The sequence below is a fragment of the Choristoneura fumiferana genome, chromosome 6 (assembly GCF_025370935.1).
Source record: "Choristoneura fumiferana chromosome 6, NRCan_CFum_1, whole genome shotgun sequence".
NCBI classification, from domain to species: Eukaryota; Metazoa; Arthropoda; class Insecta; order Lepidoptera; family Tortricidae; genus Choristoneura; species Choristoneura fumiferana.
The window spans coordinates 18,014,626-18,034,982 of NC_133477.1; the positions used below are offsets into that span (position 1 = coordinate 18,014,626).

The 20,357-nt window shown below is 39.1% G+C and overlaps 2 protein-coding genes across 2 annotated transcripts; one reads left to right on the plus strand and one right to left on the minus strand.

Moving 5' to 3' along the window:
* Positions 1–237: 237 nt before the first annotated feature.
* On the plus strand, positions 238–12,772 carry LOC141429247 (uncharacterized). The gene is made up of 7 exons (XM_074089523.1): positions 238–853; positions 7,165–7,623; positions 8,538–8,805; positions 8,909–9,289; positions 9,776–9,957; positions 10,942–11,056; positions 11,541–12,772. Exons 1-7 carry the CDS (start codon positions 573–575, stop codon positions 11,769–11,771), a joined length of 1,917 nt encoding a protein of 638 aa, XP_073945624.1. The 5' UTR covers positions 238–572; the 3' UTR covers positions 11,772–12,772.
* On the minus strand, positions 12,629–19,088 carry LOC141428744 (sulfide:quinone oxidoreductase, mitochondrial-like). The gene is made up of 8 exons (XM_074088753.1): positions 18,917–19,088; positions 18,009–18,114; positions 16,694–16,896; positions 15,635–15,887; positions 14,795–14,977; positions 13,966–14,161; positions 13,125–13,297; positions 12,629–12,911 (listed from the first exon to the last, which is right to left on the minus strand). The coding sequence occupies exons 1-8, from the start codon at positions 19,012–19,014 to the stop codon at positions 12,774–12,776; spliced, it is 1,350 nt and encodes a 449-aa protein (XP_073944854.1). The 5' UTR covers positions 19,015–19,088; the 3' UTR covers positions 12,629–12,773.
* Positions 19,089–20,357: the final 1,269 nt, after the last annotated feature.

Genomic DNA, 20,357 nt, shown 5'->3' on the forward strand with positions numbered 1-20,357 from the left:
GCCCCACAACTTAGTTATTTAGGAATATTTTTGTTTTGTTTTGAAGGTTCCTTTTTGATCCTGGCTCTTTCTGGTGGTAGTAATGCCACTTATAATGTTCTTCAAATATTTTTTTGTAACAATTCGTAGATTGGTACTAATTCCTTTTTAATGCGTTACAGGAAATATTAATTGAATAACATCTCATTAGATAACCATTTTCGTTGTTCATTTTAGGATTAGCTCTCGGGCTATAATACGATACATGACCATAGTCTATAGCTCCGACACAGACCGCGCGGTTGTGTCTAAGCCCCGGCGAGCTATTGTTTGCACATTCTCATCTTAGTGTTATGAGGGCTGATGTTCCTCGCTTCCTGAGTTTCCTGAAAAGCTATGTTTGTGTACAAGCAATATGTGTACGACACAGTCACTAGTTACCTTTAATCCATTATCTATATGCGTCACTTTCAGCAATGTACACATACACACCCGATACAGAGATAAGGCCTCGATAAAGAACCTTATCATTCCTCCTCGATCGAAAGCCGAACGCGCTTGTATCAGTGCCGCGATTAAATAAAAAAAAAACAATGCGCGCCAAAATTTTGACGTTCTCTTTTTTACTTTTAAATTTCGCGAGTGGCCAGGACGCTACGGAAAAGCCTAAGGATTTAATAAAGTTATGTGAAGTTTGCACGTGCAGTGAAATACCGGAAATTGATGGAACGGATTTGGTGTTCAATATACAGTGTTCGGAGTTGGATCGAATTGAAAATGTTCCCGATTTGCATAAGGTCGAGTGGCCGGAGAATCCGAATGGCTTGAAGATATCCGCGGCGTTCGAAGGCTTAGGACTTTCGACCTTGAGCAAGTAAGTTTTTTTTTATCTATATTAGTTTCTGCCCACGACTTCGTCTGCGAACAATTTATCCATCGTTGTCCTGCGGAAACTGCAATTTTCCAGGATAAAACTATTCCATGGCTTTTCCCGGGATTTTAACTATCTCTATGTTAAATTTCAGCTCAAACGGTTTAAACACGTTATTGCATGATTGAGTAACAAACATCCAAACGTCTTCAACAACTTTCTCAGTAAGATAATGATAGGAAAGAATATCAAGTGTCATCATCTCATCATCATCACTTGCTCTCGACCTTCAACAGAGAAACAAGGCTCATTGCACACTTTCATTTAATCAGTTTGTATCAGCTAACTTTATTTGTAGGTAAAGACCAACTCTGACCTCATTTCTAGAATTCTCGGGTCCAATTTCAAAGGAAATACCGTAGTTAATCAGCCGTTACTGGCACTAGATACGCCTTGACTGCTTATCTTGTTTGCTTGTCTTTTAAAAAATGCCCTTTTGCTTGTTTATACGACGATTCATTTTATGTATTTACCCATTGTATGGTAATTGTATTTTCGTAAGATATAGTTGTCGTATGTAGGGATTTTCATAGCTTTATGGTGCTATAAGTTACCTACCTATAGTTTTAAAGCGAGAAATACACGCGTGTGTTTATGGTATTATATAGTTGGGTTTTTGTGGTCGTATAACAAAAAATGCTGGACTGGTTTGAATTGCTGAGATGAATTACTCTTTGTAAGGTTTAATATTAGGTATACAAGTTATAGTTTTAAATGAGTGTTGCGTGCAACACAAATTATTTACTGCTTTACAGCGTGAAAAAATAATTATCCAGAAAAGTCAGATTACCTCTAAACCGCGAGTTAGAATTTAATAACTCTTGCGATAAGGTGGCCAAATGTGCTCTTATAAAATTTCCATTGACAAATTTTCCACCCACCGGTTTAGATTTTAGAGGGGGGGGGGGGACGCTCGATTTTAATGAAAATTTACACTTTAAAGTTGAATATCTCGCAAACAAATCATGGAATCGAAAAACAGTCTTTGCAAACCCCTAATGGTTTTAAAACACCTATGCAACGATACCCCACACTATAGGGTTGGATGAGAAAAAAAAAATCACCCCCACTTTCGTCTATGGGAGGTACCCTAAAAAAATAGTTTTTTTATTTTTTAATTGTACCATTTTGTCGGCATAGTTTACATATATATTCGTGCAAAATTACAGCTTTCTAGCATTGATAGTCCCTGAGAAAAGCCGCGGACGGACACAGACAGACATGGCGAAACTATAAGGGTTCCGTTTTTGCCATTTTGGCTCCGGAACCCTAAAAAAGAGTAAAAAACACAGAAAGTCTGTCAACATTCTTACCTTAATATACCTATCTCCGAACCAAGATTAGACTAACGACTACAATATTTCATGGAAAATTAGACGATGACAATTCAGAGACATGGTCATGATAGACTACTAGAGTTGGCATTATTTTTGGCTTTGGTGATAATTCTAATAACACGATGTGTATTTTTCTTATTCCTATCACAATATTAATTTTTTGATCCTTCATGCCGGATAAATAAAACCGACGTAATATAGCAGAAGACAAATTTATAACAAGAAAATGATTGTGATTAAACTGTGTTCGCTCCTTCGATTTCACAACAAAAGTAGATTAAATCCGTTATCTGTATATTGCAGCCTATTTGGTAAAAGGGTAAGTAAGTAGGTACAAGAATCGATATTACAACAATCCATACTAATATTATAAATGCGAAAGTGTGTTTGTATGTTTGTGTGTTTGTCCGTCTTTCACGCCGTAGCGGAGCGACGGATCGACGTGATTTTTGGCATAGAGATAGTTTATGGGCCCGAGAGTGACATAGGCTACTTTATATCCCGGAAAAATGCAGTTCCCGAGGGAACAGCGCGCGATAACCGAATACCACGCGGGCGGAGCCGCGGGCAAAAGCTAGTCTAAATATAAAGCTGATTCACGCTTAACAGAGTATGATAATATTTGATTTGCAGTCATGGAAAATGAATGTTGAGCAGCTGTGAACCTTTTCTCAATAAATTACATAATGCAGTGGCTGAAAACACGCGGCCCGCACCCTCCTGGCGGCCCGTGGCTGCAGGGCTACTACGAAATTCGAAAATGGGTGTAAGTGTCGTTCCATCCCTCTTAGACGTATACTATTTAATACGAGAGCGAGAGGGACGGGACGATATGAACTTCGATTTTCGAATTTCGGAGTAGGCCCTCTGTTGATAAATATGTCTTTTTTTGTATCAGACTAGTTGGCGCTACTATCGTAATTCGCGGGATCAGACAGCTAGAATCGTGCGACATTTTATGTTAAAACAATAATACGCAGACAGGAGCCGCCCTCTTCTTGAACATCAAACAATATGTGGCTGCGTATCTAGTTGCATAGTTTATGAAAGTCATAATGCATTATTTTCATTAGTCAAAATTTTATATCCCGCGAATAATTTTTTTTTTCGTGAAAATTAAGTCATGACATACATTATGACTTTCAACATTTATGCGAGCCGATATATGGACCCACAATATATTATATGTAACACAGCTCAATTGCTACAAAGACCGATGCGTTTCTAACAATTTTCTAGTTCAATTATCAAAGTTAATACCACAAAAACGAGTAGGTATAAAATCCATCCGGTACAAGGACCACATGCCATTAAATTCCTTATTTAATTCGCTAATTTAGCCTTAAAAGTTAAGGTTAATGTCCACGTTATCTAGAACAAACGCCGTCGCCGTCAGTAATGATTGTCATCAATCATATCCAGCAAACTTACCCGTGCGGGTGGCCAAAGATGGAACTAACAGAATTCTTTATTTGACACCATTAAGAGCGTTTATACCTGCTGAGCTGGTAACGTTGCATTTTTGTTACTTTTTTCCGATTATTCTATAACAATTGAATTAAAATTAAAAATATTGTCTGATAGAACACTTTCCTAATATATAAGTTAATGTGTCTACTCCAATAATTATTCGTGATAGACTTTTATATTCTTTAAAAACGAATTAATGTTTATTAACGGTTTCTAAAGAAAATAAAAGTCATAACGAATAATTATTGGAGTAGACACATTAACTTATATATTAAGAAGTGTTCTATCAGACAACATTTTTAATTTTCATTAATTTTTTATGGAATAATCGAGAAAACTAACAAAAATGCAACGTTGCCAGCTCAGCAGGTATAAAACAAGAATTGCAAGAGGCAACTCTATTTAAAAACATTTTATTTTAAACCGGAAAACCAGATTTATTTTCAGTATGACTTTTAGCTTTGAGTTGGCTTACGTACGAGTGTGTCATAGTTATCATACAAAATTGGGGAATTGCGTGTTGATAGCTCAAAAAGAGCTTTGTGATGAAGGGAAACATCGTGAGGGAAAAAATTCAATGGTATATGTGATGTTTCTAATCCGCACTGGGCCCGCCTGGGAACTACGGCCCAAGACCTCTCATCCTGAGAGGAGGCCTGTGCCTAGCGGAGGAACAGCTGGAAGCACTTTTATTGCATAGATAAGTGACAGAGTGCCTGTGGCGCCACTAGCATCAGTAACTTGGCAGCTCTAACTTGGTAGCTGCCAACAATATTAGCTTTGCGAATCACACGACATCTGCCGGAAATGACCGAGTTTAGCCGATTACGTTGATACGGTATATCCCCGGCATTTACTCCATATACTTCGTCAACATTTTCAAATCCTACCTACTGGCGCTGCTGCGCTGTAACAACTTGTTCTCACCGTCTTGTCTATATTTTTAGCCGTGACATGCATGGAAAAGTTATACCTAAAGAAAATGTTGTTTTCGCTTCAACGTACGTACTCACATCCCGATTTAGTAGTTGAACTGACACCCATGAGTACTGTAAATACCTACATATACTGTTAATTGAAATTGAAGACAGACACCCCAACAGATTTTTTTAAAATGTTTTTAAATTAGGCGGTTTAATGCCTTAACGCATTCACTGCCTGCATTGTTTTTCGAACTTTCGCTAGGTGCCGCAAACGTTGCGTTCAAATGTGTGCGGAATCCTGACAGCGGCACTGGGTGAAAGTCGGGTGAACGCATATATGAGTTGCCGGATCGGAACTGACACCCTTAGGTACTGTAAATTTACTGTTAATTGTGAAATTGTAGACAGACACCCCAATAAAATATATCGCTCATATATTCTGAAAAGCAGAAGTGCGAGACCGGAGGCCTTCTAAGCTAACACACTTGGAGTTGGAATCACAATCGTTTTAACCACTTCTTTCTAGCACACGGTATAAGAAGAGGGTAGAAAGAGGGTGAGATGGTAAACGTGATCGTGCCGAGCGTCAGTGCGTTAGACAAGATGGCCTCGGGTTCGGGCCATGATCATGCTTGAAAGGCAGTACAAACCACTACCTCGGCTTAACATTTACATCTATCACAATTCTGATAAACAGTTGCTTGGCACTGTTTCCGGATAGCATCGCGATCGGCGCAGGCGTTCCTAAATGAACTAAACGGCTCTCGCCTACTTGCGAGAAGTACTGACGTTTAGTTCAAAGAATGTAGTTTCGTTTAATCAAGTGTTTGTCACAAATGAAATGGTAATTTTTGCAGTAGTCATTGCGGTCTTGTACCAAGTTAAATAAAGAAAACCGTGATGCCTCTTAATAGCTTAATTATATAACCGTAATTTAATTATAATCCGCCTTTGTACAAGTGTCTCAAAGTTTGTCAATTGTGTTTTGTTTCTTTTCTTTTGTACGATAAAGAATGTACATACCTACATCGGGTGACCCGGGGCTATTGTAGCTGGGGGGATATTGTATCTGAGCCGTCTGATGGCGTCCTTACGACGCCATGTTCGCCATGTTCATGTGTGTCGTGTGAAGACAGTCTTCTGGCGAACACAACGTAAAATGGCCGAGAAGAACATGGCGTTGTAAGGACGCCATCAGACGGCTCAGATACATATCCCCCCAGCTACAGTAGCCCCGGATCACCTTACATACCTAATTATTAATTAGTAATTGACATATAATAAGTAGGTACCGTAAAGCCGTCCAAATTTGTCCATTAACAAACGCCCAACCGTCATTATTTACCTACTCAACTAAAGGTTCGGGGGCCCAATTGGCGTATAATCCCACTAATATTATAAATGAAAAAGTTTGTTAGTCTGTTTGTTAGTTCATCACGTCCAAACTGCTGAACCGATTTAGATGAAATACGGTACACAGATAGGTCTAGTTCCGGGGAAGGACATATATAGGATAGTTTTTATCCCGGAAAATTGCATAGTTCCCGCGGGAGAGCGATAAAAACGAATTCTACGCGGACGTAGTCGCGGGTAACGGCTAGTATAAACATAAAATAAATAAGCAACTAACATAATAAATACTTGTAGAATACCTAATCACTTCACGTCACTTTTTTTTTTTTTCGGTTTAAAATTTGTTAATTAGCATAAGTATGTGGTCCTTGTTAGCATATTATCTTGACTAGGTAGGTAGTACGACTTATATCCGGTGACAATACAATAATTTGGTGGTGAAATTCTGGTGATCAGGCCAGGTTCGTCTTCGCAGGACGGAACTTCTCAACGGTGACATCGACTTAAAATATGGTAGTAATATGTAGTTTGTATGACAATGCAAGTACAGGCAATAAAAAAAGTTTGCACAAGAAACTTTTTAACAAAAACTTATTAGGTATCTTCTTCTCTTGTCTATCATATGTAAAGAATTCGGGTCTATATCGACTGGTAGAAAATTGTTAGTCATAATGTAATGTTTGACATAACTCTTTTTTCTCTGAAACCATTTATTTTTTAGAATTGTTATAAAATAAACCTAACCTAACCTATAGAGTTCTACAGGATTACCATTTAAAAAAATATGAAAAATGTACGGTTTCAGAGAGAAAAAAATTATGACTAACAATAATTATGACGAACATTACATTATGACTTATAAAATTATGGCAGTCGAAAGGATCCCGAAGAATTCTTTTAAGGGAGGGCGGCGGCGGGGAGCTGGCGCTGCCAAGAACGCAGTTAGCAGTGTCGGCAATTTTTGAAAAAATATTAGTTTTTCTTTTACAAATATACAATTTTACTCGCAAATGTGATGAAAAACATTGTAGGTATGTCGCACGGGCGGTACTAGAATTACGAACGTCGACTCATTAAAGCCCTCAGTCTTCGACTTAGGGCTTCTAATAGACTCTCGTTCGTAATTCCTTATTTACCGCCCTAAGACACAATGTACTATTCTTTATTTCAGACTACCGCCAAACACTCAAGTGGTGACTCTCCGCTTCAGCAACAACGCGATTAAAACGTACTGGCCGGACCCGTTCAGCGACGTTCCAAATTTGAAAAAACTCTCCTTCGCCCAAAACGACATAACCGAAATAACACCCGACCTATTCACAAAAATCCACGCATTGGAAGACTTAGATTTATCGTACAACAAGTTGGCCGATTTTAATTCGATGGATTTTAAATCTTTAAACCACGTTCGAAGATTAAACTTGCAAAGTAATCAGCTGAAGAAAATACCTGTTCGCGCGTTGCAGCCGATGACCGCATTGGAAGACTTGGATTTGGGAAAGAATGGGATATTCGATGTTTTATTGCAAAGAGTTGATGGAGATACCATGAAAGGCTTGAAGCGGCTCAATTTGAACGGGAACCGGATCAGAGCGGTGATGAAGGATTCTTTTCCGGCTAATAACAGCATGTTAGTTTTTTATTTATTACATTTAATAACGTCTATTTGATTCGTAGGCCACAATGGAACTTTGTCATCGTAACATTTATGTCATTCGATAGCATTGTTACAGACAAATAAAATTGTGTACCTACTATGATAAGGTTCTATTATGGCCTAGGGATTTTTGTTGATGATATCTAGGTACTAAGTAATATCTTCAAACGAGGTCTGTAGTAGTAGTATAGTAGGTAAGTACCTACCTATACTGCCCTCATAATGCAATCGGCAGTATCTCATTTTTAGACATTTCGAGTAAACAGAAAATGTGTACATTGATTTCGCGTCGCCTTAGGTTTTATTGTTCCTAGGGGTTTTTGATCATGTTGTAGACAAGATACTTACGGCCAATTTGCTTAGTTCATCTGATAGAGAATGTTTCAGGCTACATGATGGTATAAATAACTCAAGTATTTTTTTTTAGATAAGTACTGTCAATTGCCTTATGAGGGCAGTATAGTAGTGTCAGTGATTACTTGATTAGGCTTAAATCTCGCATTAAGGTCACCCCACACTACACTTAGTTTTTTTAGCATTGGAAAGAAGGTAAACAAGCGATCTTGACATGTCTTTTATTAAAACACTTCTGAAAATTAGTTACAGCAAATATGAATCAAAGTTATACAGCAAGGACAATGATCATTTAAATTCTTTTGATTTCATAAGTAAAATAATATTTTATTAAAACCGTTTTTGAATAAAATGACTCGTCGAGATTGCTTAACCCTCTATTTAATGCTAAAATAAACGAGGTACTTAAATATAACGAAAAAGACAAAAAATGATCGTGTCGATAAAAGTGGGGAGGGATTTTTAGCTCCGTCAGAGTCCGTAACTTAAAAGCTCTAGTCGTCTAAACTACTAAACCAACCTTTTTTTTTCAGCGAACTCCTTGACATGTCAAACAACATTATAGAAATCATAGAACCCGAAGCCTTTGCCACATGCACCAGCCTCCGCGAACTGAATCTCGCGCAGAACAACATAACGTTCACATTCGCTCTACCGCCAACCCTTCAGATCGCCATGCTGAAACTGAACACTCTGTATCACTGGCCAACGTTTCCAGCTGGTATTACGTATATAGATCTGTCGTACAATAGGCTCTCGGAACTGTATGATGAGATAGAAGCGAGATTTGACAATTTAGAGGTAATATTCTTGTTTTATAATAGATCAATTGATCAACCAAATCTAGGACTTATTTTGTCTGAAAGTTGCAGTAATCTAACAAGATCATTTCATGTCTTTTCAGGTTCTAAATATCGCTGGAAACCAAATAAACGATTTAGCCATAGAAAAGAAACTTCCAAAGCTATTCAGTTTAGACATATCCTATAACTTATTCACCAAAGTGCCAAAGAGTTTGAGCAGCCAAAATTTCCCCAATCTAGAGGAATTAAGGCTAGATGGCAACCCTATGGAGTTTATTTATTTTAAAAATATTATCGCTGTGAAGAGGCTGTATGTTAATGAGCTGAGTAAGTTGGTAGTGGTGGATGACAAGGCTTTCAGCAACGTGGTTGGGCGCGGGTTAGATGGTGCGGATGAGAACTGCTTCTCTCTCTTTCTCTCTAACTGTCCGCATTTGAGCCAGATAAGGGATGGGGCATTTGATGCTACGTCTTTATGTATGGTAAGTTTTATTAAGTAAACAAATGTGATGAAATATGATGCACAGGCTTTTACCCGCGTCTTCGCTCGCGTACATCATTAGATCTGGCACTTGAATATAAATATAGCTACATCAAGAAATTATCTTCAGATTTTTTTGCGACACATAGCTGAGTGACGGCCATTTTTGCTGGTATATCTATTTCATCAGCTTATAAACCAATTCTTATTATATCCTATCTATCTATTCTTATTATATCTACTTCAGAACTTCACACAAATACCATTACTTCGCAGAGGTGGCAGATATTTCCTCAGGATGATTTCTTTCACCATAAAGCTCTTGGTAAATTTCGAATGTAATTTCGCTCATAAATTCAAACTTTTCACGGCTGCTTGAGATATTATTATCACAGAAATGACTATCACAGAAACCATTGGGCACCACGGGTTCTTAGCTTCTCTAGGCTTACCTGATCAAATTACAGTATTTTACTCCATTTTGCAGCTGGATCTTAGCAAGAACAACCTGACTCACCTATCAAAGAACCTTCTAGACTGGTCGAGCGTCGGCGAGGGCGTTGACCTGCAGCATAACCCGTGGCACTGCAACTGCGATCTGCAGTGGTTGCTGGACGAACTGCTGCCGCAGATGTATGCGGAACATTCTAGACTTCTGGCTGAACTAAGGTAGGATGTATGTTCTAGAGACTGATCAACTGTTGACCAGAAACATGTAGGTACTCGGAAAATTCTAGATTTATAGATAGCTGAGATGAGGAAGACTAGTGTGAGGATGGGCACTGGGACAGCGGAAGTACCTACTATATAAGGTGCTAGAAAATTAGGAGCGGATATTTTCAGGGTATATAAATTAATAACCTAAGAATCAATTATACACATAAATTATTTAAGTATTGTTTAAGTTTTATTTAAGTTTTGTTTCATACAAAAATACCATTCCGTCCAAAAATAACCATCCTTGCATTAACATTAACTGTATTTTTTTAAATTTAATTTAAACTAACTAACAACGATGCAAATAATCGATCCTCAAAATGTCCGCATCTGATTTTCTAGCACATTGTATAGGTAGAACCTGTATATTGTCGAATTTGGCAAAAAGTACCTTTTATAAATGTCCCTTTCCCAAAATGACCCTTCTGCAAAATGCCTCTCTCAAACCCGCCCTTCACATTCACATTCTCGAAACGTCTTTTCATGGGACACAGGGACAATCTGCGAATGGAATCATATGCGGCTAAGCCCGCCGCAGTGGGTCACAATTCAGCTGGTATGATAGTATATTCCATGATAGGCAATCTTCACGTCTTCCTTCTATCTTTTGTCACGGCTTCCTCTCGTCAAATTTCATTGGCACGATCGCTTTTTCTTAAATGAGAGGGGGGCCTCTGGCCTTTGCCCCCACTTCCAAGGCGCTGGATGGTCCTTTGAACCGGATTTAGTACATAGCTGTGTATTGTGTTCTATTATATCTCTGTTCTATTATGTTATTTCTTCTGTGCTAAGGTATACCAATAAATTGTAAAAAAAATCGTATTGGCTGAACCAACAGATATTTGACTCTCTCTACCTTTGTTTTCGATACCTGGACCTAATTTCTTCTTTTTGAGTGAGTTAATAAAGTCTTATTCTGTAATTTCATGTTTCCAGGTGTGGTGCCCCTCGTGCCATCGAAGGCCTGCGCCTTGTCCACTGGTACAACTGGACCGAGCAGGCGTTTTGCGGAGACAACTACCTCCAGTCCGGCCCTCATGGCACATACATGGTAAGGTGCCTATTATTATACTCTCCTGCCCGTGTCCTATATATAGGACTTAATCGTGACATCGAACTCTTTTCGGGAGTGACATAAATTTGCATGCTCATAAAACGAAAAATATGACTGTGGCAGCCAGCAGGAGGTTAAATAGTGCATTTAAATTTGCGACGTTGCGAGTTTGGATGACAATGCAAGTACAGTCAAGAAAAAGTACCTACAGTATTTAATGAAATAATACCGGATAACTCACGTCTTAAATAGAGTTTAGCTCGACACGTTACACGTGTCGCAGCAGCCGCCAAGTCACATTGCTCCGGGAAGAAAGGCTACCGGGTGTCGAGCTTAATTCGATTTAAGACGTGAGTTATCTTATCTGGTATTATTTCATTAAGTATAAGTGACTCTCACGGTAGTTTCATGATCAAAGAGTACAGTGAGCAAAAAAGTCATTTCAAATTATGTTTCCTTAACCTTATCTACTTTTTTCCAGCTCCAACCGTCCACGGACCAAGGCGTGCCAACCATCAGCCGCCTCGGCATCATCCTGGGCTGCTGCGTGATCGTGGCGCTTCTGATCGCCATCGCGCTGTCTGTGTACCTCGTCAAGAGCCGCAAGCGCTACCTAGTGAGGCAGGCCGCGCTCAAGAGAAAAAGACAGAGCGCATACGACGAGAGGAATGGAAACGGAAAGGAACAGTTCTCTGCGTTAAATAAGGCGTAGGTTTGAGAAAAATGAACCTGACGTCTTGAGGGGTACATATCGAAGTCCTACATAAAGTTTGAAAAATACATTATGGACATTTGGCAGGTAACGCATGTTTTATGAAACAAACTTGACCTAACTTAAACCATAGTCTGTAGATTACATGATCAAATACGATAGTAAGGGACTGTTGCAGTTTATCTTTATAGTTATTTATATTTTGACTTATGCCACTTTTGTATTCATCCAGCGAAATAAGTTTTTGTAAATTGGTAAACAAGTTCGTATTTGAATTTTACGTTCGCTGTTTAATTGGAATTGGGCTGTACCTATCTAAAAAAAAAACACTTAAATAACAACTGTTAATTATAACATCGTAATTTAAGACATTCTGCATCAGTTGAACTATTTAAGCAAATCAGCATATGACCAAAGACCCCAAGAATATTTTTCACTTTTCAATACACTCCTACGATTCACTTAGTAATTTGTCATTTTTTTTATTACGGTTATCTGTAAATAGTGTGCTTGATAGTAAACTATCATGGTTAAGTAATAGTGCCATAATATCAAGGTATTCGTCTATTCAAACCTTAAAGTATTGTAGCTCGTATCCTGCCTGGGTGGGTTAATGTCAACTGTCAAAAAAACTCAAACTCTTTATTGTGTTAAATGTTGAGATGAAAATCTTAAAAAGTATGTAAGTATAGCTTCAACATTTACCCTGTCCTGTTAGGGCACAACAAAAATTAAGCATTAGGTATCATGAATACTTTAACATGAAAAAATCCAAACCACTTGGACTTGCTTATTGATTTGATAAACTTATTTATCATTCCTATTGCAGGCTGTTGCCATAGGAAAGAAAGAAAACATTGTGTATGAAAAAGCAATATTTATAGTTCCTTTGTAAATATAGATTTAGTCATAAGGCATATAATTTGTGTACAGTAGTTGCGTGAAGAAATAGTATTAAATATTGTAAGTTTTTATTATTATTAAAATATTTTTGTTGTCCATTTATTTTTTCTTTCCCAGCGGGTTGATGAAGCGGCGTAGTTTTCCTGGTCCGTCCCATTTTCCTTTTATCGCCTTGTTCCAGTACAGACGGGGGAAATGATCACGATTCATATAGTAAAAGAGTTTTCGCTCTTTACTCTGAAAAATAATTTTCAATTTTAATAAATACGTCCAGGTTTCTGACAGAATATCAGCTCTGTTGCTATCCATAGCAGCAGTACATGTTGAGTCAACTCCTATTTTCCACATCATCGCATGGCTCTCTTAAATTTATAAATTGATCAATGTTTTGGTCCTTTCGGTGACTCTACCTCAAAAAAAAGAACCGTTTATGGCTAGTGTTTCATTTACCTGGTCAAAGGGGAACGTCTCACACGGTCGCTTGTCGTACAAGAACTCGGCGAGTATACCAGTGCGGTATGACGTCAGCAGCGCGCAAGCGCCGTAGCCGTCGTATTTGTGCGTCGGTTCGCGTCCTGCCATAGACTGAGTGAGGTTTTGCTCCAACACGTAGCTTTGGCGAGCTAGAAGATGTCAAAAGTCTGAATACGCAGCTGTCAGAGTTAAAAGGACCATAATATAAAATAGGTTCCAGGTACGCCACAAACTCGCTTCGACAGCCCCCGTTTAGAAAACTTATTTAACCGGTCTGACACAATGTACACTTTGCTGCTGTCAGGTGTCATTGGCAGTAATGGACGCTAACCAAAAGCGACCGATTGCCACCAAACAAAAAAGTTGAAGTTGAGTATAAAATAATTCGAAGACACGACTCCAGTAATAAAACGCTTTATTTAGCCCTGAAAACCAGATTAATTTTCGATTAACTGCAAAATTAGATTTTTTGTTGCTTTAAAACAAATTAATAGTTAGTTGATTGAGTGTGCGAACAAGTGACGTCATAAGTTGCTATTTCCATTCAAACTATGGGAGAATTGTGTTTTGACAGCTCATAAAAAGTACGTCAATTGATTGTTGGTGTGGTCTTGAAGTTAAGCGTGTTAGTATAGGTGTTAGTGCAGTCTCCCAGACCGTACACATTGTGGAACTGCTTGTGGAAATGTGAACCCAACGCGAGCGCCCGCGCCGCGCATTTGACATTACGGCCTCAAGTTGGATTGATATAAAACGTAGCAGTTTCGGTGTTGATGACTAGATGGCGCTAAGAGTCGCTAGTTTAACATCCAGTTACCAGCAGCAGCAGCGGTCTTGCTGTTAGGTGTGTTAGTGCAGTCCCCAAGACCGTACACGTTGTGGAACTGCTTATGCCGCAGCGTGAACGGGTCCACGTCCAAATAGCCCGCTTCTGCCAGCGGCGAGCACGCGAGGCAGGGCGGCGGCGACATCGGGGGCGTCACGTGGAGGAGGTTGAAGGGGAGGACTATTGGCTGGAGGCATAAAATTTATCTAATGTAGGTACGACCGAATTATGAGGGTATTTGAATAGCCATCAAACTGACATACTTTTCACCTTCTTTTCACTGTTAGAACGTGATTCTCCATAGATTTTTATCTCAATAGTGAACTTTTCATTGTTGGCCAACACATTTGACGAACTGTTTAACAGTTCATCGATTAAGTTGTCTAACATAAAAAATGACGTCACAGTTCAGTATTATCGTGAAAAGTCTATGGCGAATAGTATTTTGAATTGTATAAATTAATCAGAATTTTAAGACTAAAATTGAGTCGTATTCGTCTGGTTTACTATATGGTCAGTGTCTCCTGCCCAAACAGAAAAGTATACTTTTAGCTGGGAATCGGACCCAATTCGTCATTTTGAGACGCATGCTGTGCATTACCAATATAATATCATCAGTACCTAACTTTTTAGTGGGTCCATGTACATATCATACTGATCTATGGTGCTGTGCGAGGATAGGTAGATGAAGCATCTCTATCGGTTCATGACAAACACATTCCTCTTTCCGAAACGCAATCTTAATCAGGGGAGTTCGCTTGGGGCGTAGTAGGGCGGGTACAATTTAGCATGGAAGACATTTCACCCTCTGAAGGCTTACCACTCCCGAGGGGTCGTTGAAGACGGCGTGATGCGACGTGACCTCCGCCAGCTCGCAGCAGCAGTTGACGGCGATGTTCCGTTTGCTCGCGATGCGGTTCAGTGCTGCGGCGTACTTTGGCACGCCGAAGATCGCCTCCGAGCCCGTGTTGTAGGTTATGTTGACTAGGTCACGAGCTTTTTTCTGAATGAAAAAAAAAAACGATTTAAGCTACGTACGCACTTGCGGATTACCGCGCGGTTTTATCGCGCCGTCTCTTTCTCAAGCGACACTTTGAAAAGGGACGGCGTGGCGCGCTGAAATCGCGCGGTTAGTTAATTGCTTGCAAATTTTGCAGAAATTGTAGGTATCTATGAATATCCAATGTTAGCAGAACTGCTAAGCAAAATGTATACGGACTGATAGACGTTAAAAAAATCTAAATCTTTCGGACATTTCTTATTGGTTGTGCTATAAGTTTCTAGGATAACGTTTTTAATGGTTGTATCTTTTGATTGCGGTAAATTAGAAGTTTGATTTTTTCACAGCTCTAGGTGTAGCAGAGTATACTTATTTTATAGGTATTAATTTCAGCTTGATTCTTCCACGCGTTTCTGACAAAAAGCGCCTTGACAGACGGACGGCTGGACAACAAAGTGATCATTATATGGATTCCGTTTTTGCCGACTGTAACAAACCTAAATTAAATTGTACCAGAGCGTCTCCGACCAACCTATTCTAACAACTTGATCGCTTACATACGCCAATAATGGCTGTGCAGCCATCTATTGAAATCACTACAAGTCCTAATTGCTTATTTTTTTCGTTTTGTTATAAAAATGAATTCAACATAAGGCTCACCTTCCTGTAATAATCGTCAGCCAGGTACATGATTTTCTGCGAAGCCCCCGAGCACTTGGCCCCCGCTCCTGGGAAGGTGAACAGCGCGTGGCCGCCCTTCATTCGGCTGATGGCAGACCAGGTCTTTGCGCAGTACTCCGGCGCGTATATGGTGCTCACGGGGCTGCAGGGGTCGTCCAGGGCTGGCTTGAGGCCCGGGATCTGGGGATTATAAACTTCTTGAACATACAACGTGTCTACGAGTATATATACCCTGGACCAAGATGAATCGAACGTGTTGAAACAATTAAAAAAAATGTAAACCATAAATGGTTCTGTAAGTGGGCCGCAAAGGGCACTTTTAAATGTCACTTTTTTATACTACCAGCGCTTTCGGAAAGACCATCATAGCCAAGAAGAATGCGCCATGAAAACTTGGCAGAACATAGTGATCGTTGTTGATTAGGGTATTTGGTATTTCTAACCCTACTCTAATCCTACCGCATACTATAAGCGCTACACCACTGATAGCCAAACCGACAGAATTTCCCTTATGACCCATAAAGCTTGTTTGTTTATTAATAGTTTAAGGAATGTATAAATAAATACCTGGCCCTATAGTACGAAAAAGCCGTGGTGGCCTAGTGGTTTGACCTATCGCCTCTCAAGCAGAGGGTCGTGGGTTCAAACCCCGGCTCGCACCTCTGAGTTTTTCGAAATTCATGTGTGGAATTACATTTGAAATTTACCACGAGCTTTGCGGTGAAGGAAAACATCGTGAGGAAACCTGCACAAATCTGCGAAGCAATTCAATGGTGTGTGTGAAGTTCCCAATCCGCACTGGGCCCGCGTGGGAACTATGGCCCAAGCCCTCTTGTTCTGAGAGGAGGCCTGTGCCCAGCAGTGGGACGTATATAGGCTGGGATGATGATAATACGAAGTGCAAAATTTGAGCTTCGTATCTTGCCGTCCCGCTGACGCTAATATAATTTAATACGAGAGTGAGAAAGACGGTACGATACGAAACTTCGAATTTCGTAGCAGCCCCCTGGCTTACCTTATAATAATCATTCATGACACCCATAGCAACGACCAGGAAAATCATAATACACTCTGTCCCCGCTTTTCATACGGACCACGCTGTTGCATGGATCAAACTCCTGCGCATAGTCTTTGAGTAAGCACACGGTAGGTGGCAGCACTGACGCCAGCGGCCTTCTGCTTTGCTCGAAGGGCTTTATGCCGGCGGCTACCATGGTGAAGAGAGGTTGGTAATAGTGGAACTGGAAGTGAAGATTCGGTAAAGTATGGTCGCGAAGCACGAAAAATTACATAGAGTTTCACTATTTGTCTCTGTCGCTAGCGTAAATATTTACCGTGGCGTGAAAAATGACATAGACTCTCACCACTTGTCTCTGTCGCTCGCGTAAATATGGCGGTTGTGCTAGCTAATTCAAGTGTGTCAATATTCACGTGTGAGCGACAGAGACTCATAATACCGACCGTGTTTTAATGAGTATTTTCACACTCATTTAGCTATTTAACCAATCACGAACAAACGTCAAACGGACCTCACGATGCTAACGCCATCTAGCGATATTTCGCCTCTGAAAACCCTCATTGATACCACCAATCAATTAACATACAATAATACATAACAATAAACATACTTTTTATGAGCTGTCAAAGCACCCCATAGATTTTGTATATAAATTAAGAGCAATCAAATGCCATATTAGAATGAAATTATCAGTTCCCTCAACTCTATCGATCATCAGCATCATCATCGTCGATATACGTCCCACTGCTGGGCACAGGCTCCTCAGAACGAGATTGACCGCAGTTCCCACTCAGGCTCAGTGCGGATTGGAAACTTTACTCACACCATTGAACTGCTTCGCAGGATTGTGCAGGTTTCCTCCCGATATTTTCCTTCACCGTAAAGCACGTGGTAAATTTAAAATATTTTTATTTAGTATCACCTGTCCCGTTGTCTGTCTGTAATCAAATCTTGCAAGTTAAATTCGATGTATATTTATGTAAATTATGTGCCAATACAATAATCTGGTAGTGACATCCCGGTAGACTAGCCAGGATCGTCTCCACAGGACGGAACTCTTCAAAGTTTAATGGCATCGACTTGAAATTTGGTATTACCAAAAAGTTTTTTTTTATTCGACTGGATGGCAAACGAGCAAGTGGGTCTCCTGATGGTAAGAGATCACAAACGCCCATAAACATATACATATATTTATTTCACTTATGAATTTTTAAGTACTCAGAGGTGCGCGGCCACATTTGAACACACGATACTTTGCTTGAGAGGCCATATAGGTGAAGCTATACCCTGCCATTATATATCATTGTTCCCAAGAATTTCACCTTAACTACTTACTTCAGCGGGGTCAATGACACAGATTTCATTATCCTTCAGTTTTCTGGAAAATCGCCAGGCGACGCTACAGCCTCCTGTACCTCCGCCGATTATAAGTAACTTACATCTAGAACGAAATAATTAATCCACACTTAGATTAGCTCACATTCTTCCCGAGCTCTGATGATAAAAAAATAATTATCAAACTCGGACTACTCCGTAAAAAGTTATGCCTGGTCATAGGTACATTATCTACAATCATCCCCTGTTTTCCTACCCAAAGGGTAAGTTTTTTTTTCAAATTTATATGGGACCCCCTCGGGGGTACGCTTTTCATTAAAAAAATAATTATCGAAATCGGACTACTCTGTAAAAAGTTATGCCTGCTCATAGGTACATTATCTACAATCAGTGACTGAACAATCAATCATCCCCTGTTTTCCTACCCTTAGGGTAAGATTTTTTTTTCCAAATTTATATGAGACCACCCTCGGGGTATACGCTTTTCAATAAAAAATAATTATCGTAATAGGACTACTCTGTAAAAAGTTATGCGTGGTCATACATAAATAAAGAATATACGTACGCATCGACTTGAGAACCTCCTCCGTTTTTTTGGTCGGTTAAAAACAAAAACTGCTACAAAGATACAAAGGCCTCCCCGCTTCACCTCCACACCTCCCGATCTGGCGCAACGCCTGGCTCCCTTGCATACTCGTCCAAATTGTCCCGCCAACTCCTCGGTCTGCCCCTATACTATGAAGTCCAAAATTCGAACTTCGTGTCTTGCCGTCCCGCTGGCGCTTATATTATTTAATACAAGAGTAAGAGGGACGGTACGATACGAACTTCGATTTTGTAGTAGCTCCTCGGTCTCGCCGTCGATGGCCGTTCTCCACCGCCCACCAAATGACAGATCAAATACTTACTTGTACTTATTTCCACAGTGCACAGAGGATACTAATCTGACATCAATGCGGGATGTAATACTTTTGCAAATATTCAGTTTGTGTAACACTGCAGCCATTTCTATTACTTATTTGTGATTAATAAAAATTTGGACAGTTCAGGTCATTGTTACTTGCTTATTTAGATTTTTGCTGTCAGACAACACGACCAACTCGATTGTAATCCTACTTCCTATTAATAAGTGAGTTTGTTTATTACCCTTCACGCTAAAACGGCTACACTTTATATGAATAACCTAATCAAAGTTGGAAAACCTCCGACTTTGTCACTTCAAAGTTCAATACCTCAAAAACGGCTAAACCGACTTTGATAAAACATGTCTAAGAACTATCGCTAGAAAACCTGCTTTCAAATCGGTTCGCCCGTTTAGGAACTACGGTGCCACAGACAGACACGCACATAGCGGTCAAACTTATAACACCCCTCTTTTTGCGACGGGGGTCAAAAAATAAACAGACGGCATCACAGACGCGTGTCAAATAAAATAACAGGAACGTAATACATATCTAGTGATTCCTTGCACAATTTTATTTCTGAATTTTGGATGGACAGCCGTTTCAATACAATGTTTAATACAAAATAATGCTGTAATTAACTTATAAAATAACAAATTTTAATATGAAAGTATATTTCTTTCTAAACATGTTACATTTACATAAAACTCTAAAATATGGACTTTTAACTTTCGATCACACAAGTTTCAAATTCAACAAATAAAAAAAATATATAATCTGATTGTATTGCTGCAGTATTTATTGTGATTTGTACCTACTAATAAAAAGTAAAAAAAAGTAATATTCTCCCAAATGAGTTTGTTTTAAAATAAAGAATATTTAACAACAATAACACCAACAAGAGTAAATAGATTATTTAAGGGATTAATTTCATATAAAATCACAGTTACTTAGTTGAAAAAAAAAAGTTAAATCTTAAAACAATTGAGAAAGTTTTTTTTCGACACTACTGCATAATCAGCTCATCAATAATGCATAGTTGCATATACTTTAAAATGCTTATACAAGGGCAATTTTTGCTAAATTAAAAGCCGGCAATAATCACTAGTACAAATAAAACAACAAGTGGAACAACATGATGCCATTTGTTATTATCTGTATTCAGCATTATTTTAAATCGCTCCACTACATTGCTCATTTTAGCAAACATTTGTCGGCAATACAGCAATTCAAATCGCCCTATAACAGCACTTTTAGCTTTATAGTTACATGTATGGTCCAATTTAACCTTTAACCATAAACGTAGTTTAGGTTAAGATATAGTACCAACAAACTAAGAGCCGCTAGCTTAACCTTTCTGTAGCTTGACATATACAATCCATAAAAAGATGTAAGTTTACAGATGTAGTAAATAATGTACGTGTTTTGATAAGTTCGTATTTATCTT

Bases quoted from the DNA above. Each gene is read 5' to 3' on its own strand.
- LOC141429247 (XM_074089523.1), top strand. From the start codon at position 573: ATGCGCGCCAAAATTTTGACGTTCTCTTTTTTACTTTTAAATTTCGCG. The intron at 7,624-8,537 runs GTTAGTTTTTTA...TTTTTTTTTCAG, and splicing joins TTTCCGGCTAATAACAGCAT to CGAACTCCTTGACATGTCAA. The intron at 8,806-8,908 runs GTAATATTCTTG...ATGTCTTTTCAG, and splicing joins CGAGATTTGACAATTTAGAG to GTTCTAAATATCGCTGGAAA.
- LOC141428744 (XM_074088753.1), bottom strand. From the start codon at position 19,014: ATGGCTGCAGTGTTACACAAACTGAATATTTGCAAAAGTATTACATCC. The intron at 15,888-16,693 runs GTGTCATGAATG...ATCTTGGTCCAG, and splicing joins TTTCCTGGTCGTTGCTATGG to GGTATATATACTCGTAGACA. The intron at 14,162-14,794 runs GTAAGCCTTCAG...TTATGCCTCCAG, and splicing joins TCAACGACCCCTCGGGAGTG to CCAATAGTCCTCCCCTTCAA.